General features: G+C 34.0%; 1 protein-coding gene and 1 pseudogene across 4 annotated transcripts; one reads left to right on the top strand and one right to left on the bottom strand.

Moving 5' to 3' along the window:
* Window positions 1-665: 665 nt before the first annotated feature.
* Window positions 666-3,899, bottom strand: LOC132307461 (uncharacterized). 4 transcript variants are annotated; one of them, XR_009482240.1, is made up of 7 exons: window positions 3,680-3,899; window positions 3,283-3,578; window positions 2,793-2,851; window positions 2,550-2,605; window positions 2,283-2,375; window positions 1,083-1,291; window positions 666-994 (listed from the first exon to the last, which is right to left on the bottom strand). XR_009482240.1 is itself a non-coding variant. In XM_059805251.1 (7 exons), exons 3-7 carry the CDS (start codon window positions 2,809-2,811, stop codon window positions 841-843), a joined length of 324 nt encoding a protein of 107 aa, XP_059661234.1. In that variant the 5' UTR covers window positions 2,812-2,851; window positions 3,283-3,578; window positions 3,680-3,898; the 3' UTR covers window positions 666-840. The 4 variants fall into 4 exon arrangements, 3 of the variants coding, with proteins under 3 accessions (XP_059661234.1, XP_059661228.1, XP_059661219.1); XM_059805251.1 differs by lacking the exon at window positions 2,283-2,375 and having other exon boundaries at window positions 666-844; window positions 959-994; window positions 3,680-3,898; XM_059805245.1 differs by lacking the exon at window positions 2,283-2,375 and having other exon boundaries at window positions 3,417-3,578; window positions 3,680-3,897.
* Window positions 3,900-18,590: 14,691 nt separating this feature from the next.
* On the top strand, window positions 18,591-19,236 carry LOC132278094 (PRA1 family protein B3-like; annotated as a pseudogene).
* Window positions 19,237-25,868: the final 6,632 nt, after the last annotated feature.

Here is a 25,868-nt window from a genome sequence, read left to right on the forward strand (position 1 = left end):
TGCTGGTTGGCTCTATCCTTTTGGGAGTTTGCAAATAATCCATACTGGTTGGAATACTTGAATCAGGGTGCAATTTGGGCATACACTTCCTCAATCATTTGAGGATACAAACTTACAAATATTTGCATGAAAGTGGTAGGGTTTCAACAATAACAATAATGCAGAGTTGTGAATAAATAGAAACTCGTAGAACATCGTGTTGGCAAGAACAGAGAATAGAAAATTCAAACAACAAATCGCACCAATGAACACTGTGTGGGTCATTTGATATGATTTGGATTTGGATTTGGAGTTATGATCACATCTAAAGTAGAGCACATATATCACGTGCCCGACATGACATGTAGTAGTATATGAAGTACTTGCTTACTCTGAATCAACAATGACTTATCACTTGTTTTTTGTTATTGCTCCCAGATTCAAAATTTAGTTTTACTTACCATTTACAGAGTAACAACAAATATTTATTCTCTCTCGCAACTTATTGCAATGACGACTGACACTCCTATGATCACTTCAATGATATAACTTCGTCTCTCTTTTTATCGGTGACTACTTTGAGAGTGAATTGGGTTGAAATAGTTTACAGAATTGTAATTTACTCCAAAAACTTGCATGGATATCTTTTCTTTGGTCTACTTGGATTGAGTTTTTATGGTCTGCTGTTAAAATATAATCCTGTTAAAAAGGATTTCTTTTTGGCAAGTAAGGTTTCCATAATAGCCAAAGATAACAATTGTCAAGGGGCATACGCAAAATTAAGTGACAAATAGTGAGATGCTATGGAGCAAAAGCTTCCAATATCAACAAGGTAGAATCATATCCAAAAGACTAGACCAGCTATTGTGATTAGGGCATACCACTTCCACTATTCTTCCTATATCAACATAATCATATCCAAAAGACTAGACCACAATTTACCATATATATATATATATATATATATATTCAGTATCCATGTTCGTCCTTCCACTCGTTCCAAGCATCCCACATCCTGCAAATAAATAATAAAAAACACATAAATAAAAATAACAATAACAATAACAATAGTTGTTCATATTCTGAAGTACTTGTGAGCTCACATTTCGTAATTGAGTTTTCTGTCTTCAATTGTACTGAACTCATTTCCGCAGTATTCACAAGGAAAATCAGTGTGGTGCTCTAGGCAATTGCAACAAGGGTTGCCAGAGTAATTTTTGATATTAGGGCGGGGTGGGTAATTTGGTTCTGGATCACCAGATACTCTCCATATTTGGCATGCATGGATATGCCTTGCTGACAAGTTCCCCATCTTGAGCATCTCAAAAAAATTAAAATCAGTAAAACACAATACACAAAAAGGCAGAGCGTGTATGAAATAATTTAAGAACTAGATTACTTTTTAAGAACTAGATTACTTAACAAAGACGTGACAGAAATTCATCAAAATGACCAAAGTGGATTGCTGATAAAAAAGGATATGTTGAACAACAGAAATCATTTTTCTCTGCTACACTTATTTTTCATCAGGAGTGAAGCTTACTGATCTATTCTATTCTATTCCACTGACTCTCAAGGAGACCTCTTCAGACTGACTTTTACAGAGTTCTACTTTTGTTCTTCTCAATCATACACTGTATTTAATTCCTATCTAATGTGTATGGGGTATTGAAGGCAGTCAGTTATCTGGAGAATAAGTTGTAATCGAAGGTGAAACAAACCTTATGAGTTTTATAGTGCATTAGCAGAAACCCAGAACACCAAGATTCCACATTTTGTGATCACATACTTAGAATTCAATCAGAATCTCACACAAAAGATACAGAACAACAAAAAACACATCTTTAACATTCCTTCACTTCTTCCAAATAGTATCCTTTTTTCAGGAACCTTCTTATAGAAGGCTTCAAGTACATCCTTGCTCTAAATCAACAAGAGATAAAAGAACAAAAAAAAATTCATTATACTACAAAAACAAATAATACTGCAAACCAAATTTAACAGGAGCAGAAATAGGACTTTTAAATAGAACATGTTGGGCTGTAGCTGTTAGCACAGCTGTCTACGTAATAAATATGTAGATCAGAGGAAAACTAGAAGATCAAACAGAATCATCACATGGCATATAACATGGCATTTCAGAAACATGTCCACTAAATACCAATTATTATTTAACTTTTATAAGTCAAATTGCCACAATTACTAAATTCAAATTCCAATGGAGTCTAGTTACTCTCAAGTAATGTGGAAAACATCAGGTCTCCGGAGAATAAGTTTAAGTTGTCATTTAAGGTGAAACCAACCTTATGAGTTTTATAGTGCATTAGAAGTTAGCAGCAACCCAGAACACCAAGATCCCACATTTTGTGATCACATACATAGAATTCAAAAAGAATCTGATAACAAAAGAGGCATGTTATGAACAAAATACACACACCTATGCATAGTAATAATATATTTATATGCTAACGTGAGTGATGACATGACAACTGAATTGCCAGGTAACTGAAGGACTATATCAATATTCTCCGGTAATAAAAATTCCACTAACAATATGTTAAGGAATATACCAATATTTTTCCGATATCACTCACTTCACGTCGAGCTTTCTCCCCAACAAGTATACCTATAATCACAGGATTAAAGATGAGAAAACTTAAATTTGTTAATGAAGTTCTATACATTTTGGAAGCTCAACAAGTAATACTTTGAACTCAATAACTTGTGTTAATTTTTTGGGCATATAAAATCCGCAGATAAAATAACTCTAAAAACCCAAACAAAGTAGTAGTATAAGTGGTCATGTTACTTACCAGATGACTGAGGAGGCATTATCCTTGGGCAGGGTAGAGACTAGAGAGAGGACTGATACCTGCAACAGAGATAAACAACAAAAACAGAGAGGAAGGAGAAAATTAAGCAACACAGAGACGAGAGGTATATTTTTTTTTTTTTGGAAAGTGAGAGGTATATTATTATATATATGGAGAAGAAGGCACGGTTCGGATCGGTTGGGTTTGGGGATAAAGATCAAGCCGAACCGGTCCCCACGGACTGGCAAAAATTGAAACCGAACCGATCCGTGGGAGCCTTCAATCCGAACCAAACCGATCCGTGAAGTAACGCATCAGATCGGTTCGGTTTCTGCGGATTGGGCTTTGTCAATCTTGTTCATTTTTTAAAAAAAAAAATATGAATACAAAATCAATGATATTTACAGGGAAAAAGAATAGTCCATGGCAGTAAGGAAACCTTAAATGAAAAAAAACACAAAGAATCAAAATTTCAGAAAAAGCAAAACACCTCCTCAATCCGAGATAGAGTTTCATTTGGGTCTATTTTCCAATGAAAAACTTTAACTTTACATCTTGGGAAGGGTTAGGGCAATGGATTCCCTATCTTGAAGGAAAATAAACTGAAGGTTTACTAGCACTGGCCTGAATCGCACTCCAGCAACCTAAGAGATCGGCGGCGTTCACCGAACAGATACGAGAACCCTCCGTGATGGCGTACACAGTGGAGCCCGAAGCCACACAGTTACAGTTCAGCCACGGGATGGCCGTCGGCGGCGTCGTCTTCCAGAATAAGAAGATCCATCACTGTGTTATGGTGATTAACAGAAAATATTGATTTATTTAAACAAAAAATATTCAGAGAAGAGGAGAATAAGAAGATCCATGCAAAAAAATTGTGAACTCACCGGAAAAGAGGTAGATACACACGAAGAGGTCGCCGTTGCTTCGAATCTGGTCAACAATGGATTGAGAGGTGATGGATTGAGAGGCGAAGAGTGAACAAAAACAGAGGTGAAGAGTGAAGACTGTCACAGAGACGAGGATAACTAGAGTCTAGAGAAGAGGGTGTGAAGAGAGAAGAGGGTGGAGAGACGAGGCAAGAGGGGCGGCTGTACTGACTAATGAGATATATAAGAGTAATGAGTTGTTTGGGAGCTAGGGTTAGAATAATGAATAAAAAAATAAAAAAAAAATACGGTAATAAGAGTTTTTGGGAGTTTTGAACCATTTTGGGGTTTTATTTTTTTTGAACTAAGGAGGGGTAGTTTAAGAAATAAATAAGTAATAGTTGGTCTTGGTTAGTGAAGAGAAATTAAAAGGGGGTAAATGCAAGTTGGTGTAGATTTAAATGGTCTGTGTACCTTTGCATTACTCATGACAGTCTTTTTTTAGAGTTGGTCTTGGTTAGTGAAGAGAAATTAAAAGGGGGTAAATGCATGTTGGTGTAGATTTAAATGGTCTGTGTACCTTTGCATTACTCATGACAGTCTTTTTTTAGAGTATCTGACATTCAAATTTAAGACAAATGTTACTCTCCCTAAAAATAATAATTATAAAAAAAATAGGGAAATTACATTAAAGAATTTTAGTCTGACGTAAAATCAAATCTTGAGATTTACTAGTACTGCAAAGGCAATGCAATATATATTGCATCTACTCTCTGATCCAAATGAGTTTGCTTTTAGGAAGGAAAAAAAAACAAAAAAAAATGATTGCGCTTTTTAATATATTAAATATGTATATATTGGTAGCGTACCGATAGAAATTACTTGAGCAAATTTCTTGAATATGAATGTGGGACAAGATAGGGACACTGAATAGGGAACTTGTAATTAATGTATTTTTTTAAAAAAAAAATACTAATTTGTTCTTATCAAGTTGGAAAATTTTAAAAAATTTAAAGAGTAACATTACTCTTTAAATTGTAAAATATATAAGATAGAGATAGTAATTATATATTATTACATATAAAATAATATTTTATTTTATCCATGCAATCACGAATAAAATCATTAATTTAGAGTTTATGGTTAGATGTTTATTAGTATTATTTTTAAAATTTTATATTATTTTTCTAATTAATTCATCATGTATTTTGAACAATTAACCCCATTTTCTTTTTTAAAAAAATAATTTTAAAATCACTCATTAAAAGTGTTCAATATGAGTCATTTTAGTATCATTATGTGTTTCAACCGTGTCAAAAAAAAAAAAAAAAAAAAAAAAAAAAAAAAAAAAGAACCACTTAAATTTCAGGATACTTTTAATCGTGTCCGATAAGTATTTGAATTGTATCCACATGTGTCGTGTAATATTTTTGAATTTCGTTATTTTTCATTTTTCTAGAATTTTTTCATTTTTCGGGCCGAACGGTCCCTTGTGGAACCCGCTATCGGAATTGTCGTGTGCAGGGCTTATAGTTGGGTTCATTTGCATCATATACATTTTCTTTAATGTGTAAAATGTGGTTGTGATTTATTGTATATATATGTGTGTGTAATTGTGGTTAGAATTAAAGAGAAAAAAGAAAAGAAAATTTTATTAAAAAGGTGGGACCCACATTTTTTTTCAGAAAAAGGCTTAGAGGCCAAATTTTGGCCTCTAAGCCTCAATTCTTCTTCTCTCTCCACGCCACTCTCTCTCCCTCTCATTCTTTTTCTTTTTCCTTTTTCCTTAAGGTTTTCAATCTTGATTTCTCTTTCATTTTTAAGAGATTTTTGGTGCCATTTGCGGCAAATTGAAAAGCACGAAGAGATCTACGGTTTGATCGGAGCCAATCTCGGTTTGGCTATCATTTTGGGATTTCCAAATTCTAGGGTTTGAAGTGAATTTGGGGCTTTTGAGGAATTGCACTCTAATTGAGGTAGGGGTCTTCCTAATGCCTAAGTTTTGATTCTAATTGAGTAATTTTCTCCTTTCTTTACTATGTCCTTAGAATTATTGAACCTTGGTATGAAATTAAGGAACATTCTTGTTTTTTATATGATAAATTGTTATTGTGTAAGTGATTATGTGATAAGTATGCTTATAGATGAATTGCACATGTTTTACCTTGGTTGATAATACTCTTGTACTATGAGATTTCTAAATCATGCCATGAAATTTCTTTGATTATTATGATATGCAATTGTGATGTTGTTCTTGTTATAATGACGGATTCATGACTTGAGATTGAAGTTTCATACATGGCATATCATGGCATAAGGAAGGGCTTTGGAGAGGAATTGAAAAAATAAAAATAAAAATAAATAAATAAATTATGTTAGAAATGAAGTTTTGATAATGGAAGAGAAGTTTTCTTTAAAATGAACCGGATTTCGCGAGTCCGGGGCTAGCTTGACCTAAAGGGAGCGCGACCCGGCCTTGGGCGCGAAAAAGTTGATACTATACCATTTAACGGTTGCCAGGCATTGCCAAAATTAGAACCGGTGATAGTCATCAATTTCGCCTCGATAAAGTCAGCTAGTGAGTTTTTCTAAAGTTGTGGGTTAGGCCGATTCAAACCAAGTTGGAAACGGGGTGCATTTATGTTAACATGTACGTCACTAGTAGAAGTTGTGTTTTATGTTAGAAATAATCTTGGTTTATTATAGTGTTCTACATGTAATACCCCTAATTTTAAAAATGATATTCCTGGTATTTAATGGTATTTAATTTATTATTTAAGTGCATTTTATTTGATTATGTGTCATTATTTTTTTTATTAGGTGTTTAATTGTTTTCTTTTGTGGTGATTTAATTTATTTCTTTTGTGGTGATTTAATTTATTTAAATGATATTTATTTTTAGTTATTTGATTGGAATTACTTGTTAGTGTTTTAATTATTTAAGTGGCATTAATGGTTTAAGTGTAATTGGTTTAGTTATTTGATTGGAATTACTTGTTAGTATTTTAATTATTTAATTGGCATTAATGGTTTAAGTGTAATTAGTTTAATTATTCTATGTGTGTCTTATTTTATGTGTGTCTTATTTGGTTTAATTAGGTTTACTAATTATTATTTTGTTCAATTAGATTATTTGTTAAGTATTTAATGGTGAATAGGGTAATTAGGTAAATACATCTAACTAGGATTTTAATTACAGTATAAATTAGAGTTTTATATTATAGCCGTCGTAGGTTTCTACGTTAATTGGATGGGCCGGTTAGGATTGTGAGTTGGACTTAAATGAACCTAGGGTTTAGGAAAACTCTATAAGTATAAGGTAGACGTCTGTGTAGGTTTTTTTAAACAAAGCACACGTTTTGTGAAAGTGGAGAAGGAAAAACGCAGTTTTTCACATCCGTTCGTCCGTGGTCCAATCGAGCTGAATTTTGGAGGAGTGGTTCAGGACTCAGTGACACACAATCTGAACGGTGGAGATCAGAGTTTGACCTCGGGAACAGTGATTCGTACTCGTGAACAGTAACTGGGTTGCACGGGTTTTTTTCCATTATGCCCAGATTTCATCAAACATCCGATCCCGCTTCGTCCGTGGTCCGATCGAGCTGAATTTTGGAGGAGACATTCACGACTCAGTGATGCACAATCTGAACGGTGGAGATCAGAGTTATGACCTCGGGAACAGTGATTCGTACTCGTGAACAGTAACTAGGTCGCACAGGTTTTTTTCCATTCTGCCCAGATTTCATCAAACATCCGATCCTACTTCGTCCGTGGTCCGATCAGGCTGAATTTTGGAGGAGAGGTTTAAGACTCCGTGATGCACAATCTGAACGGTGGAGATCAGAGTTTGACCTCGGGAACAGTGATTCGTACTCGTGAACAGTAACTGGGTCGCACAGGTTTTTTTCCATTCTGTCCAGATTTCATAAAACATCCGATCCCGCTTCGTCAGTGGTCCGATCGCGCTGAATTTTGGAAGAGAGGTTCACAACTCAGTATCACACAATCTAAACGGTGGAGATCAGAGTTTGACCTCGGGAACAATGATTCGTACTCATGAACAGTAACTGGGTCGCAAAGGTTTTTTTCCATTCTGCCCAGATTTCATCAAACATCCGATCCCGCTTCGTCCGTGGTCCGATCGAGCTGAAATTTGGAGGATAGGTTCATGACTCAGTGTTGCACAATCTGAATGGTGGAGATCAGATTTTGAGTTCAGGAATAGTGTTTTGTACCCGTGAACAGTAACCGGGTTTTGGAACTCGCCGGGATTTTTTAAGAAGACGACGTTAAAACTTTGAACAAAAGTTTCTGAGGCAAGATTCTATCCTTACTCTTTCCCTTAGGCTTCATACTCTTTGCACTCTTAAATGATTTCAGGATTAATGAAGATTAAACCAAACTAAAATGATATCTGTTTTGCTATGAAACTGGTAGTTACAGTAGTGTTGTATGCTTGTTCAACCTAGACTAAGCATGTTTGTGGATGCATTGTGGTTCTGTGGTTCACGTTTTTCCTTACCATTGCTAGTATAAATTATTGGAAGGATGGGTCTAGATGATAGCTATCTTAACTTCTGTAATAGCAACTGTTGGAACTTAAATACTAGGAGGATTTGAGTTTAACACTAGATCGGTTTTGTGGAACACTATAATTTGAGCATGTCTACATACATACTGTGAATATTATTTTGATGCTTACATTATCACAGTTAGTATCAACTGTGGAGGTTAGGATTTTGTGATACATACCCTACATATCTGTATGTCATTTGTAAGGTGTTAAATGGAAGTTTTAATTAATTCTGTCTTTATATCAGACTAAAGGGAACAACTTAAATTGGGCATGTATATGTTGTTGTTGTGACCCTGTTTATCAATGCTTATTTTATCACTGCTAACATTGAATGTTGGATGTTGGAATTTAGTTGATATATACTTGATTTATTGGTATTATTGACTACTGGAGGATTGGAAAGTAGGCACCGGTATGGGACGGTGGCATACTAAGGATGGGTTTGGTTTTTAAAACAATACCATTACCCACCTACTTGGAATAAGGATAGGATTAACTAAAAGTTAAGTCACGTGGATTTGTATTGTCATGGCAACTACTTGTTGAGCGGCAATACCAGGGATTTTGGATGGATTTTATATATGTACTGTTATGGTGCCTCGGTATGAGCTTGAGCCTCAGGACCGATGACTAAGGAGCGTATATGCATCAGGATGTGTAGCTAGCTACGATGGTTGGAGGTGTACCCTATTTAGGTATAGGTACATATGCCCACTTCGTGTGCGTTTTAGCATGTTACCTTTATTCAGGTTGAGACCGGCCTGTAGTCCAGTGAGAGTCCTTTAGTGTGACTATATATATATATATTTACGGACTATTAGTTATTGTTGAATTGTTTAGGATGTACATGCGTATCGGGTCTCTGTTTGGATTGTAGTAGTATAGAACTTGCGCGTGGGCCTGACCCACTTCTATTTTTCAGGTACACGACAGTTCCAGGCTTAGACGTGTTCGTGCTGAGTAGAGGTCTCTATTCACTCTTCCGACGATGTAGGGTTCTCTCTATAGTTTTATTTCTGGACGTTTATTACAGTTGTTCTATCTTCCGTTTGGATGTTTAATAGGGGTCCACTAGAGATGGATTCCCAAGTTGTAAACTGATGGAGTTTTGGAGTTTGGGTTTGATGGATTTTAATAATTATAATATTTTGCGGATTCTATTTTTAGTTCCTTCCAGCTTTAATTTCATTTCTTAATTTATTTTGTATTCCGTGTTTATTATAAAATATTAATTGTTTGATATTCCCTCGGGTTTGGGCCTGGGCTTGATCAACCCGTGTCTCGGATCCGAGGGGTATCTCACTACATACCCCAAAGCATGACCCCTTATCTCGTTTCTCTTATATGTTATGTGACTTAAGGGAGTCCAAAACTATGCCTTAGGCGACTTCTACTGAGCTTTATGCTCACCCCTTATTTTTACATTTTCAAGTTTGGTAAAAGAAATGGCGGAAGAAAATCCACCACAAGCTTAGCGGACTAGAAGTAAATTCACCATCTTTTGTATGAAGGACCCCATTTCTTTTTGTAAAACAACACTTAGAAGAATGTAACTGTGTTTGTGTAAAGCATGATCATATTTTGTAACTAAAATTTTGTTGGTACTTTATGTATTCGGGACTGTGTATAATATGATGTTTTGTATGGAAAATGATGTGTGATTTGGTGAGCTGTTCAATATATATATTTCCATGGAATGCTAATTATGTTGTCGTGAATTCGGAGTTGAATGACTATCAGGTTTGACTCGTAAAGAGCCCAGATTTCTGAACTTTCAGGCTGCACATAGCAGCATTCCAGGGCTCATCAGCCGGCTGACAAACCATTTCGTACCATTCCAGTGAGTTGAGTTGTGGAATAGCTTGTTTCGGCAAACCGAATCTTACCATCGGTCGACCGACACTCCACCATCAGTCGGCCAAACCCCATTCATCAGCCGGCTAACAGCTTTCTTTTCCAAAGTCCCGAGAGCTAGTAATTTAAAGGATCGTTTCAGCCAGCCGGCTGATCTTGCACTTTCAGCCAGCTGACGAAGGAACATCAGCCAACTGACTTTGTTATTGAACCGGCTGATTTTCTCATTGACCCGGGTGACCTTCCCATTGACCTGGCTGACTATCCTCATTGATCTGCACCTTGACTTTTCCCTTTATAAATTGTGCTTTATAAATACAATGGACCTGTGAACGATTTGTGTATTCCATGAGAATATAAAAAAGGACGAGATTGCCCTTAGTTGACCTCAGGTCTGGGTAAGGACCCGGTTAATGGTCCGGACCCACGGGTTAGGTCGTTACATGTCGACCCGTAAATTTCAAAATACTTTTAATCGTGTCCGATATATTCTGATAAGTATTTGAATTATATCCCCATGTTCAACCCGTAAATTTGAAAATACTTTTGACCTAACTATAACGGGTGGGCGTTTTCCCATTTATTCAAAAGGTTAAATTAGTACTGCATACTTACTCATTTATACATTAAGGTTGTTCGAAGACTAGATATTGGCCGAAGGTAGGGCTGCAAGCGAGCCGAGCCATGGTGTGCTCGAGCTCGGCTCAGCTCAAGTGGAAGAATGCTCAAGCTCGGCTCGAGCTCGAGCCAAGCCAAGAAATTTTGGTTCAAGCTTCGCTCGGTTTTTTTTTTTTTTTTTTTGTATTTGGCATCTAACCGATCTAAAAAAAAAAAATTGAGAGAAATAGATTTGCAGCAATAAAAAAAGAGAAGTTTGAGAGAAAAAGAGAAAGAAAGTGATAAATTTGATCGAAAATTAAACTTATCAGAGTTGATTTTGATGGAAGAAGTTGAGAGATGCACAGATCAACAGTAAACTCCAAAATCTATACTAAAAATCAATTTGGATGAAAGACAATTAATACATAAAAATCAAATATAAAAAGAGAAAGAGAGAGAAGTAAGATTCCATGACAGAAAGCAAATTGTTGAGTGTGTTGCCGCAGCTGCTTGGGCTACTGATAATTTTAGAAAAAGGAAAGATGATTAGAGTTAGACATAAAACATGGGCTTGGGTTTGATTGTACAGATAGGCTTGTGTTTGATTGTACAGATGGGCTTTGTTTCTCTTTTAAAATGAATAAATGATAAAATTGGGTCTAAAACATAACTAAAAAATTTAATGGGCTTGTGTTTGATGCACAGATGGATTTGGTTTTTGTTTTAAAATGAATAAATAATAAAATTGGGTCTAATACATAACTAAAAAATTTAATGGGCTGTGGACTAAGCCTTCATAACATAAAATTATATATTATAGTTGGATGTGTGTGTGTGTGTGTGTATATATATATATTATAATCGAGTATGTTCGCAAACGCCTTATCGAGCTTAGTTCGTGAACGGTTCATGAACAAACGAGCCAAGGCTACTGATGTTCAGGCTCAGCTCGTTTATGAATCGAGCCTCAAAATTCAGCTCAAGCTCTCTTCATTTATAAATGAATTAAGCTCGAGCCGAGTAATTAACGAGCCGAGCCCGAGTAATTCGTGAACGGCTCGGCTCGTTTGCAGCCTTAGCCGAAGGTGAGTGAGAAATCTAAACATTATGAAGAAGATGGAACAAAAGAGAGATGATATGAGATGAGAAGAGAAGGGTTTGGAGGGTTGAAGAAAGAAAGAGAGAGAGAGATTGTGAATAAATGGTTTAAAGGAGTGTTAGAGAGATAAATAGATGATAATGGGGAATCAAGGGGGGATTTATAGACGGTACCCATCTGATTACAATTGCACTCACGCTCTCCTCCACTTTTGTGTATGAACGAATGCAGTCTGCACCCTGTAGGAAAACGCCCACAATCGCCTAACCAAATCTTCTCCAATTTGCTCTTGCGCTGCTCTCTCTCTCTCTCATAGACGAATTTCAAATGCCTTCCGCTTTTATATTATTTTTTAACCTTTAGACTCTCATTGGGACACGTGGACAAATTAGGAAAAAAAGCAAATTATTGTCTACTGTCTTCTGTGACTCTGTATCTGAATAAGTTACGACAAGTACATAATATATGTATGTATGTGTGTGTGTATTATATATATATATATATATATATATATATATATATACATATATATATATACATAGGTTAATTTTCTATCTAGGTTACTTAATGCAAAACGTTTTCTTAACTTCACCTGATCTCTTCATTTCATTAGCAAAAAATTTCAGAAGTCCATTGATTTCAGAAGTCCATTGAATCACATGCATACATGTGATGTATTTGCACAAAATTATTGTTTTGTCATAATTAGAACTAATCATGAAAATGCTCTCATTTGATTGTGATAATTTGTTTTAAGTTGTTATAAAATTTACTTATAAAATATTTTTCATCTCATTTTTGTTGTCCGTGCTTTTATATCCAATTTAAAAAGATAAAGTAAACTAAAATTTCGAAATTACCCTTTAAATTTTAAAAGACTTCCTATCATAAATTCATAATAACATACCTATCTAATTTTAAAAGGATAATTTAGTAATCTTATGGGGGACAAGCAATTAATGCTTGTCCCTGCAAGTCACTAAAGAACAAGTCCCTACAAAACAAGTAATATGGATAAGATGTTATATAAATGACTATATTTTAAGGTAGGAGTGTAAATAAATAAATAACAAAAAGTAAAGGAAATAAAGCAACAATATGTTGTGTTAATCAAAGCACAAAAATTTCTTAAAACTAGTAAATTGAACTGCAGTGAATGAAATGATTTAGTTGTTCCATGAAACAATTTGGTTTTAGTTTCATAAATGTATATATATATATAATATTGTCAGAAATAATACCTTATACGAAATTTATCCATAATAAACATAATAATAGTTGATTATAATTGTTATGCTTGATGTGAATAATTTTTTTTATTAACCAATATGGAGATCATTTTCTACATATATTGTAAAAGGGAATATAAAAATCAAAAAATAAAATAAAATAATAAAAGAAGGGTGGGTATGTGTATGCGTACTGGTGTGATCGTGTGGGAGTGTGTACGTGTGTGTCTAGTGTATGCATGGAAGGATGGAACTGTGGATGCATGTGCAAGTAACAGTGTAAATGGATGAAGGGTTAAAATCATAAAAATAAAAATAAAAAACCCTCAATTTAAAATCATGCATAAAATTCTAAGTAGAATTAAAAAAATTTATGAACTAACAAAATTTATTAAGTTGCTCACAAATTCGTAATTGGCCCATTAAATGAGTTGTGAAATGTCAAATTTGACCTTATTATTTAATATTAAATTAAAAGTTATAATTATTATTTTAAAATTATAAAATAATATTGGGGGTGGAAAATGTGTCTTAATTGTTAGTAAGATAATAACTCATCTAACATTAAATAATATTATTATAAAGAGATATTTTTTAAATTTAATATAATAATTATAGCTTTTAATTTAATATTAAATAGTAATGTCAAATTTGACATTTTACAACACATTGAATGGGTCAGACATGGGTTCAGGGTAACTTAATAACTTTTGAGGACAAGCAATTTGACATTTTACAACACATTGACGTGGCTCTAGAATCGAGGGATATCACAGTTCCTCAAAGTTGCCAGGACAAATTTGAGGACAAGCAAACACTTGATTTTTGGGACAAGAAGGGTCTCTGAGGTCCCAAGCTTGGATGTTATAGTTTGATAGTAAGGCATAAAATTGTTCATCCTTGCAAAAATATATTAAATCAGAATAATAATGGAGTAAATCCTCCAAATCAGTCCATTTGTCATCCCCGGGTTTGCAAAAAACAATTTCCTCTGATCCATTATGGATTGCCATTATAGTGCAATCATTTCCAATAGTTGATGATGATGATAAATGAGAGGGGAACGATGAGGCTGATGACAAAACAAGCTTTTGTATGTAAGAAGAACATATGTCTTGGGGGGGAAACGGTATGCTCAGGGATAGAGCCAGCTTGGGCCCTGGGGTCACGTGCCCCCCTAGCCCAAGTTTGCCGATTGAAATTATTATATATATAGGTATAAAATTTATAAAATATTACTTTTTGCCCCACCTAAAATTTAATTTTTTTCAAAAATACACTTAGAAATGAATTTTTTTCACACATATAGGTAAATATTTTGTAAATTACTACTTTGTGCCCCCACTAAAACTAAATCATGGCGCCGTCCCTGAATATATATATGTATTTCTAATTTTAAAAATCATATATATGTCTATATAACAAAAAGAAATATATACATAAATAGAGAAATGATGATGATGCCTTGGTAATTTGAGGGCTGGGCAAGTGGAGGGTAGAGGGAACCTTATTAGTCCTAAATGAAGAGGCCATTGACAAAGCAGAAGAAGAGGTAGTTGCCTATGGTTAAGACATATTTATGGCATTTGATGTTGGGTTGCATTGGCACCTTGGGATTGGAGCTTAGTATTGTAGATTATGCTTTAAAGTTTCAACACTAAATGAAAAAAGTTTATTCAATTTTAAAGCTCCAAACTAAAATCCTAATCAAGTAAAAAGCCCCAAATTAATCACACTATAGTATTAGAATTAGCCAAATAAGTACACGCCCCATTTAATTTCATGACAAAACTTAATTGATTTTATTGAAAAGCCCCAAATTAAACACATGAATTAACAAGCTTCAATGTATAAAAGTAGGAAAAATAAATAAGCTACAATGTTAGCGAAGAACATTTAACTTTGACCTTAGCAACAACATCAAAACCCTAATATTAACATGAGTAGAAACTAGAAGAAGATGGAAATCATGTGTGTGACATGAATGTTTAACATGGATGTGAAAGACATATAGTACAAAACCCTGAGACCAAAATATGCATACATAACTTCGTAAACCCTAGGTTTAATAAAGGCAAACCAAATTAGATGTGGGTCAATGATCTTCAACCTGCTTGGATAACAAGGCTTGATCTTCAACCTGCTTGGATATCAAGGCTTTATATTGTTATCTCCTAAACAAAAGATGTCATTATCATGCCCATGATATGTCTTGTTAAACTCCATTAAGTTATCATCAGTGAAGTGGATAAAATTCTCCATCAGCTTTGGATAATCGTAGGTGGAGAGAGAAAAATAATGATTAGAACCCACAAACAATGCCCAGTAACCTAAGGAATCCATAAGTTCCCATTTATTGTGATCAAAATCGAACTTTTAAACATCAAATCCTAAAGTCCAGTAAGCCTCGTCATCGTGAATGAAAGCACGAGGATGGACTATACCATAATGAGCAACACTTAGAGCTATAAACCTAAAAATTAGAAAAAGATCCCCAAAAGATTCAACAATATAATTACTCTTACAAGAATTATAAAAGTCCTCGATATGTTCCTCAAAGTTGCCAGGACAAATTTGAGGACAAATAAACACTTGATTTTTGGGACAAGAAGGGTCTCTAAGGTCCTAAGCTTGGATGCTATAGTTTGATAGCAAGGGATAAAATTGTTAATCCTTGCTAAAATATATTAAATCAGAATAATAATGGAGTGAATCCTTCAAATTTGTCCATCTGTCATCCCCGGGTTTGTAAAGAATAATTTCCTCTGATCCACTATGGATTGCCAATATAATGCAATCATTTCCAATAGGTAATGATGATGATGAATAAGAGGGGAGCGATGAGGCTGATGACATAACAAGCTTTCGTATGTAAGAAGAACATATGTCTTGGGGGGAAACAGTGCATTCTGGGACTGTAATACCCCAATATTTTAAAAGATTTATTAATTGAAATTAATTACTTTTATTTTATTTTTAAATGATTTGTTTGATTTATTTGTTTAATTGATTTTATTTTTATTTTAAAATGATTTGTTTTATTTAATTGAGTGGTTAGACTAATTATCTTATTTTAATTAAATTATATTTCGTGGTTATATATAATGATTATTTGTGTGTGTGCTTGATTATTGATTAAATTGTTGGTGTGTTAATTTTATTGGTATGATGTGACTTGGTTGTAATTTCTTACTCTGTTTATGTGCTTCATGTAATTAGTTGTTTTAATTTAAGCATTTACTTAAATTAATTGGATTTGGGCTTAAGAGAAGTCAGACTAAAGGATGTGGTTTTGGGCTTGAAGGAAGCCTTGTTGGGTTAATTAATAAGGCCATGATTATAAAGATATTTAAATAATTATATATATAATTATATGTATATAAATATAATGAATTAATAATTATTATGGAAGGAAATATATATATATATATATATATATATATATATATATATATAAAATTATTGATATATGTATATATGTATATGATTTAATTAGTTAAGGATTAGCATGGAAGGAAATATACAAATATATATTATATAATATATGTGTATATATATTATTTAATAATTATTATTTCTTTTATTTGGTAGTCCTACTAGGAATAGGATTTGGATTTTAATGTGTATAAATATACACATAAGGTTTAGGGTTAAAAAGTTTTACTCGTTAGAAAATAAGAAAGACAGAGAGAGAAGAATAAGAGAAGGCTGGCAAAGAGGAGGCTGAATCGGAGAAAAAGGACGCCGGAATTGGAAGAGACAATCGAGGCTTGATAAATCGGTTTTGCTTCGAAACCTTCAGGCGAGTTCTTTTATACCTTTCCTCTCAGAACTCATAAGGATTTCATCTTGAGTATCAATATTTAGATTAATTGTATTTGTTTAAAATCATGGTTAGATTGAAAGAATTAAAAACAAAAATTATTATATTTAATTTTTAGACTATTGGATTTTAAATGTATATATAGATGTTGTATATATATTTTAAAAGCATGTTATAGGTTGATCTATTAACCAAGAGAGTTAATTAGGGTTTATAGAATTTCTGGAATTTTTCTAGAATTATTTTATATTTTTTAAGTATTTATTTGGAATTTTTTTCTATATTTTCTGGGCAAAAAAAATATATTATGTTATATATATATATATATATGAGGTTTTCGTAATCGGCGCATCAAAAGGGGGCGAGCAATCTAGTGTAGTGCGGACTAGATTAGAAAGGTGGGCATGCAGATCTGAGCCATAAAGATGTGTTGATGAGAAGAATTGATCTGGTGCGGCACGGCGTGCGCATGTAATGGTGTGCACGGATCTGGGCCCTTGAAGAGGGTAGATTGATTCAGTGCAGCACACCCACGAGGACGCCGTGTAACCAGCCAATGAGGGCGCGCCGCGTCACCAAGAAGGATAACCAACGCACGTAACAGCGCGTGGCAACGCGTGCGAGCGCGTCCCAGGGCGTGTGTGCGTGTGCTCACTCTCCAGCGTGCGTGGAATAGTGTGTGGAAGTGCGTGCAGGGTGTTTTGGAGAGTGTGTAGGCATGGATAAGTTGCCAAAGGCTTAAATATATTGCCTAGATATTTGTATGAATAAGATACATACATAGGAAGTATGGATGAGTTGATAATTTAAAAGTATAAATATATATACTTAAAGAGGCATGGTTAAGTTGTCAATATATAAATAAATATATTTATAATAGCATGGTTGATTTGCCAAAGCATAATTTAATGGCTATGTGTATTAGATGTTTAAATTGCATCTATGGTTGTTGTATGTATAACTTGGAGTTGATAGATATTCTTATACTAGAATAATCTATTATTAAAAGGGTTTAGTTATATTATTTTATAATATTAGTATAATAATAATGGTGGAAGCATGATTGAATTACCAATGTATAAATAAATATACTTGTAATGGTATGGTTTATTTACCAAAGCATAATTAAATTGTTATGTGTAATGATGATTAAAATTTCATCTATAGTTATTGTATGTACAAGTTGGATTATGGTTGGATATTCGTATATTAGAATAATCTAGTGTTTAAAGGTTAGTGTATTATTTTATATTTATTAATAAAATAATATTGGTAGAGACATGGACGATTTGTCAAAGCGTAGATATTAGATATGTGATCCAAATAATTAAAATCATATTTGGGTTTTGGATTAATTATAATATTCATTTATTTATAATTTATTTTTTATGATTAAATAACTGTCTATGATGGGATTAAGGTTAAAGGGGTTTCATTTTTAAAGAAAATGAGTTTGTGAATTGGTTTAGGTTAATTAGGATTTAGTCGTTGTTTAATGGGTTTGGAAATTTAATGAACCTATTAAAGGATATAATTAGTGTAGTATATATAATTATGTGTTAATTTCGTAAAACCCCCACTACTTTCAGTTTTTGATCATAAAACCCCAACATGTTTCTAAAAACCCCTATACTTTTAAAAAGTGTTCACATTGCCCCAATATCCGTATCCGACCTATTAATTGGGATATGAAATGATAAATTTGACCTTACCATTTAATATTAAATTAAAAAATAAAAAATATTTTTATGAAATTACAAAAATACCCTCTTCACGCGCCTATTGCCACCCCAGCCTTTCGCTCCTTCATCACGCGCCTCACCTCCTCCTTCCGTCAAGGCTTAGCCGAACGCCGCCCTTGGTTAGAGCTTGTAGATCGCTCCTCCCTCGCGCTCCTTGACTCCCTCACCGATGCCGCCTTTCGCATCCCCAAGAACTTCTCCTACTTCCACGTTAACTACGTCACTTTACTCACCCTCGTCTTGGCTCTCTTTCTCCTCTCTCACCCTCGTCTTGGTTCTCTTTCTCCTCTCTCACCCTCTCTTACTCCTCGTCCTTCTCGGACTCCTCGCCTCCTGGTTCTTCCTCTACCTCTTCCGACCCTCCTATCAGCCTATACTCCTCTTCGATCGCACGTTCACCGACTGAGAAACCCTTAGCGTGTTGGTGGTCTCCACTATAGTTGTGGTGTTCCTCACCAACGTTGGATCACTTCTAATCTTTGTTCTCCTCGTCAGATTGGCGATTGTGTGCACGCACGGAGCTTTCAGGGTTCCGGAGGACCTCTTTCTTGACGATCAAAAACTTGCTAAAGTCGGATTCCTCTTTTTCCTCGGCGGCGCCGCCTCATCTGCTGCCGCAGCTGCAGCTCCAGCCCTTACCGTGCGCCTATGATGAAGTTGGAATTAGATCTGATCTGATTCGATCTGGCTGGAGACCCATTGAGGTTTGTCAGGATTAAAAATTTGATTCCTCTCATACCACCCAATTCATCATTGCAGAGATTACAACACACAGATAAAGGTTGGTTCGGTGAGTTTGAGACCGACTTTTGAGGGAACTGAGTTGACTCGGGTGGCCTATGCTTACTATTTAAGGGTGTTTTTGTAATTTAATAAAAATATTTTTATTTTTTAATTTAACATTAAATGGTAAGGTCAAATTTGTCATTTCACAACCCAATTAACGGGTCGGATACGAATATTGGGGCAATGTGAACACTTTTTAAAAGTATAGGAGTTTTTAGAAATGGTTGGGGTTTTATGATCAAAAAATAAAAGTAGTGGGGGTTTTACGAAATTTGCCCTATAATTATTTATATATAGGTGTATCATTATATATTAAAGTTAAAACTTTATTAGGTTTTGTTTTGACCAGAGATAATCTGCTTATTTTTATCTTTCAGGTTATTAGAGGTTCATGTCTCAAGGTTGAGGATCCGCATATGGAGGACTTGTCTATTCTTTCGGTTTATTTCAAAGTAGAATATTATTACTTCATTTGACGCTAATATTTAATTATGGGTTCTGGATAATGACTTTTGATTTAAGGGGTCATTCAATTACAGGATTCCAGAGTTGTAATCATTGGAGAATTATTAATGAATTTATTATTTATTAGTTTTTATTCAGCATATTATTTTGTAATCTGTGCGTGTTTAATACTTTAATTGTTTTGATATCCCTTAATTTTGTACGCGAATTTAATCAATCAGTATTCCAAAATTAGGGGGTATCACAGTGACGGAGCCAGCTTGGGCCCGGGGTGGCACGTGCCCCCTAGGCCTAAGCTGACCCATTGAAATTATTACATGTATAGGTATAATATTTATAAAATATTACTTTGTGCCTCCCCTGAAATTTATTTTTTTCAAAAATGCCTTTAGAAACGAAATTTTTTCATATATAGGTATATAATTTGTAAATTACTACTTTGTGCCCCCCTAAAACTAAATCATGGCTTTGTCCCTGGGTGCGTTGGTATGTTTCCTCCATGAGAGTGATCTTCTTTTAAAATGAAATTGAGAAGTGTGTGATGAGAGAAGGGAAAGGGGAGAGGAGATCGGGTTTAAGTTGGTGAAGGGCGTGAACAAAGGGAAGGGTTTCAACGGAAGGGAGAGAAATGTAAGGGAAATCAAGAGACATAATTAATGGGTTGTAAAGATAAGGGTAACAATTAAAAGGGTGGTTAAAGGCTAACCAGCAATAAGAAGAGTCGACACATGTTGCGTCGTTTGGCATAAGGAGGTTCCTCTCTCTAGGTATACTAAGAAACTTCTGAACCCTAAATTAACGTCTCTGACTCTCTGCAGAAATGCTTAAGAAATGAAAACAGTCCTGCTGGTTTGATTGTTTTACTGATATTTTGTAATTGTCAATAACGATTACCTCAGGAGGTACCATAAGCAGTGGTGAAGAAGATAGAAATGTAGGAGGAGAACTTACAGGTGGAGCTATATAAGGGCAAAATTTTACATCAGAACACTTAAGAAATATACGAAAATTATAAACAAAGAAATATGACTGAATTGAAACAAGTTTGACAGTAAAAGAAGAGTAATTGAAAATTAATGTCTTTCTCCTCTTATTCATCCTTTATTTATATGCTTTTCTAGAGCTTTACATGGAGCTGTTACTGGCAGTTTTCAGAAGTGGGCATTCATGGTTCCTTATTTCACGTCATTTCCTTCATGAAGGCGTTATAGAATTTTGAAACTATATGGTTTGGGCCACTTCTTGACCCGTGTTCTGTAGGCCGTGTTCCGCTGTCTGGGCTGGTTCAGACTCCTTGAGATCTTTCTTATTATTATTATTATATAAAGTTGTATTATTATAGTTATAATTATTTAGTTTCCTTAATGATTAATTTATCACGTGCAATGCATGTGCATCACACGTTAATTTTACGAGTTATTCTAAACATGTTAATTCATATAAAACATAATATACATCTAACCACAAATTTAAAGGTTAAAAGAGGTTAATGCACCTATACCATGTATATCTAATTCTTAGCATTTGAACATTCTTAATCCTACAATGAAATTATAATTTTATCAAATTAAAATGGCTCCTAGATCACTCTGACGCAGTAATTATATTTTAGTTGATCTTATGTAATATCATAGAGTTCATTCTTTTAAGTACTCTGGTCAGTAGAAATAATAATAAAAGCAATAAGTAGATAAAAAGATAAAAGAGATTTCGCGTGTGTTATATGTGTATATGTTAAAAACCTAATTAGGTATAAAAACTACTTTGACATGTTTTTGGAATCAAAGAAAGTTCATTTTTACAAATCAATCTGTTAAGCATTGGTGCTGAAGTAACTGGACAATGACCTGAGAATTAGTGCTTGGCTCACTAAAAAAATTAGGTCTTTCATTTAGATTTTATCTTAATAACACATCATATTTCAGTATCTTCATACACCTAAATTTATCAAAAAGCACCATTAGATCTTTTTTCGTCTATCCCGAACCTTTAAATTAGTGGAATATAAAATCCCAATTAGGCTAACCTCACACTTATTCCCCTCTCGATCTCCCCTATTGCCTCTCTAAACATTCAGCTGACTGATTATGGTTCTACTGAAGGTTTATGCTTGTGAAGTTTCGGAGCGGTTAGAATAAGGTGTGTCGGGGCTATAATTGGCTCTGGGGATAAGAAAGAATATAACTCCATGAACAAGAAACATCAAGCTCTTTCCCTTTGTATGTTTAGAACTTCTGATTCTCTAGTAGTTATAACAACGGTCAACATAACCGCAAGTCCTTTTTGATGTTTTGGTGTAAAACATAGGCAACCAAACATTAGAAAATGAAACAAAATATTTCCAAAAAAAAAAAAAAATGTAGGCCAAAACAAATGAAGCCATAAAAATAGAAAATAGAAATCCTAAAACACTCCAGAATTGCCCGTTTGACTAGAAACACGTTTTTAGAAGATTCAAATCAATATAAAAACAAAGTTTCCAGAAACAAGGGCTTCTATAAAGTATTACTTCTTTTGAAAAGCTTATATATATCATCAATTCATATCGTAACGAATAGCTACCCCTGTCCCATAAGACATTCTTGTGGCATTTGCATGATCAGTTAATGCTGAACAAAGAACCTCGGAGTTCAATCACAGTAAGGAGACATATAGATCTTGATAATGGAAAGTAGGAATTTAGATAAGGTTCCATAAATAACACATGTCTGTAACATCAATAATGTAAAATGCTGAACAAAGCAACTTAAAGCTCAATCACAAAATCCATATGGCCTGAAAGATATCAAAACTAGCATAGCAAACAAGGAAAAGGAAACACGTGATTTTTTTTTTTACCATATTTGGCGAGAATATGTGCTAGTGACTCTCAGGTGTGTCTGGAACTCCTTCGAAGTAAAATCATGAGTTTGGATCAAAAAATCAAAACCAAAAAAATGAACAAATTATGTAGTAAACTAATACCATTTTCCCGAACTTCCAAAGATCAACAACAATAGAAGAAGCACAGAGTGAAGAAATCAGAGTTTTATCTATTGTTTGAACCATAGAGAGGACAGCCATTTTCATCTTAGGGATGAGAGCCATAGCAATATTCATTATCTGTGTAGTCTCTCTTTGTCTCTCTCTTTCTAAAAGTTGATGGAGTATAGAATAAGTATTGTGTGAAGCATCTGGCAGAGCTCTAGTCTCTCTCTAAAAATTAAGGTTCACGCGGTAATCTGCTATGGCCTGTGGCTTATGACAGCTCTCTGTTCTAGGCTACTCTGTACGTATCCTCTGCAGAGCTCTAGTTTCTCTCTATAGTGTTTCTTTCTTTCTCTCTCTAAAATTAGGGTTCACGCGGTAATCTGCTATGGCCTATGATAGCTCTCTGCTCTAGGCTACTCTGTACGTATCCTCTCTACTCTAGGTTAATAATTTGTAATAATAATTTGAAATGTAATTCATTATATATATACCATGTATATCCAATTCTTATTATTATTATATAAGATTGTATTATTATAGTTAATATTATATATATTCCTTAATGATTAATTCATCACATGCGATGCACGTGTATCGCACGTGAATTTTACGAATCATTTTAAACATGCTAATTCATATAAAATACAATAGACATCAAATCACAAATTTAAAGGTTAAAAGAGGTTAATACACCTATACTATGTATATCCAATTCTTAGAATTTGAACATTCTTAGTCCTACAATAAAACTATAATTTTATCCAATTAAAATAGCTCCTAGATCACTTTGACACAGCAATTATATTAGTTGATCTTATGTAATATCATAGAGTTCATTCTTTAAAGTACTCTGGTCAGTAGAAATAATAATAAAAGTAACAATTGGATAAAAGGATAAAAGAGACTTCGCGTGTGTTATATATGTATATGTTAAAAACTTAATTAGGTATAAAAACTACTTTGACATATTTTTGGAATTAAAGAAAGTTCATTTTTACAAATCAATGTGTTAAGCATCGGTGCTGAAGTAACTGGACAATGATCCGAGAATTGGTGCTTGGTTCATTAAAAAAATTAAGTGTTTCATTTAGATTTTATCTTAATGACACATCATATTTCAGTATCTTCATACACTTAAATTTATCAAAAAGCACCATTAGATCTTTGTTCGTCTATCATGAACCTTTAAATTAGTGGAATATAAAATCTCAATTAGGCCAACCTCACACTCATTCCCCTCTCGATCTCCCCTATTGCCTCTCTAAACATTCAGCTGACTGATGTTCTACTGAAGGTTTATACTTGGGAAGTTTTGGAGCGGTTAGAATAAGGTGTGTCGGGGCTGTAATAAGCTCTGGGGATAAGAAAGAATATAATTCCATGAACAAGAAACATCAAGCTTTTTCCCTTTGTATGTTTAGAACTTCTGATTCTCCAGTAGTCATAACACCGATCAGCATAACCGCAAGTCCTTTTTAATGTTTTGGTGTAAAACATAGGCAACCAAACAATGAAAAATGAACAAAATATTTCCAAAAAAAAAAATGTAGGCCAAAACAAATGAAGCCATAAAAATAGAAAATAGAAATTCTAAAACACTCCAGAATTGCCCGTCTGACTAAAAACACGTTTTTAGAAAATTCTAATCAAAATAAAAACAAAGTTTCCAGAAACAAGGGCTTTCATAAAGTATTACATCTTTTGAAAAGCTTATATATATGATTAATTCATATAATAACGAATAGCTACCCCTGTCCCATAAGACACCCTTGTGGCATTTACATGATGGGTTAATGCTGAAGAAGGCACCTCAGAGTTCAATCACAGAAAGGAGACATATAGATTTTGATAATGGAAAGTAGGAATTTAGATAAGGTTTCATAAATAACACATGTCTGTAACATCAATAATGTGACATGCTGAAGAAAGCAACTCACAGCTCAATCACAAAATCCATATGGCCTGAAAGATATCAAAACTAGCATAGCAAACAAGGAAAAGGAAACACATGATTTTTTTTTTTTTTTTTTACCATATTTGGCGAGAATATGTGCTAGTGACTCTCAGGTGTGTCTGGAACTCCTTCGAAGTAAAATCATGAGTTAGGATTCGAAAATCAAAACCAAAAGAAATAAATAAATTATATAATGAACAAATACCATTTTCCCGGACTTCCAAAGATTAACAACAATAAAAGAAACACAGAGTGGAGAAATCAGAGTTTTATTTGCTATTTGAACCATAGAGAGGACAGTCTTTTCATCTTGTGGATGAGAGCCATAGTTATATTCATTATCTGTGTAGTCTCTCTTTGTTTCTCTCTTTGTCTCTTTCTAAAAGTTGATGGAGTATAGAATAAGTATTGTGCGAAGCATTTGGCAGAGCTCTAGTCTCTCTCTATAAATTAGGGTTCACGCGGTAATCTGCTATGGCCTATGACAGCTCTCTGTTCTAGGCTACTCTGTATGTATCCTTTGCAAAGCTCTAGTCTCTCTCTATAGTATCTCTTTTTTTCTCTTTCTAAAATTAGGGTTCACGCGGTAATCTGCTATGGCCTGCGGCCTATGCCTATGGCCTATGGCAGCTCTCTGCTCTAGGCTACTCTGTACGTATCCTCTCGGCCTATGACAGCTCTCTGCTCTAGGCTACTCTGTACGTATCCTCTCTACTCTAGGCTACTGATTTGTAATGATAATTTGAAATGTAATTCGTTATATATATACCATGTATATCTAATTATTATTGTTATTATTATTATTATAATTATTATTATATAAGATTGTATTATTATATATATTTCTTAATGATTAATTCATCACGTGCGATGCACGTGCATCGCACGCGAATTTTACGAAACATTCTAAACATGCTAATTCATATAAAACACAATAAACATCAAGTCACAAATTTAAAAGTTAAAAAAGGTTAATGTGAAGTTATTTATGGCACAGTTAACGCCTCTTCTGTGACTCTGTATCTGAATAAGTTCCGACGAATACATAATATATATATATAGGTTAACTTTCTATTTAGGTTACTTAATGCTAAACATTTTCTTAATTT

This window comes from Cornus florida, unplaced genomic scaffold, assembly GCF_030987335.1.
Source record: "Cornus florida cultivar Cherokee Brave unplaced genomic scaffold, ASM3098733v1 CherokeeBrave_3.0.0_Hap2_Chr01, whole genome shotgun sequence".
Lineage (NCBI taxonomy): Eukaryota > Viridiplantae > Streptophyta > Magnoliopsida > Cornales > Cornaceae > Cornus > Cornus florida.

Excerpts from the sequence above, each read along its gene's own strand:
- LOC132307461 (XM_059805245.1), bottom strand. Across the intron at positions 1,292-2,549 it reads GTGATATCGGAAAAATATTG|ATGGGGAACTTGTCAGCAAG; the intron begins GTATATTCCTTA and ends GAGATGCTCAAG. Across the intron at positions 995-1,082 it reads AGAAAACTCAATTACGAAAT|GATGTGGGATGCTTGGAACG; the intron begins GTGAGCTCACAA and ends ATTTATTTGCAG.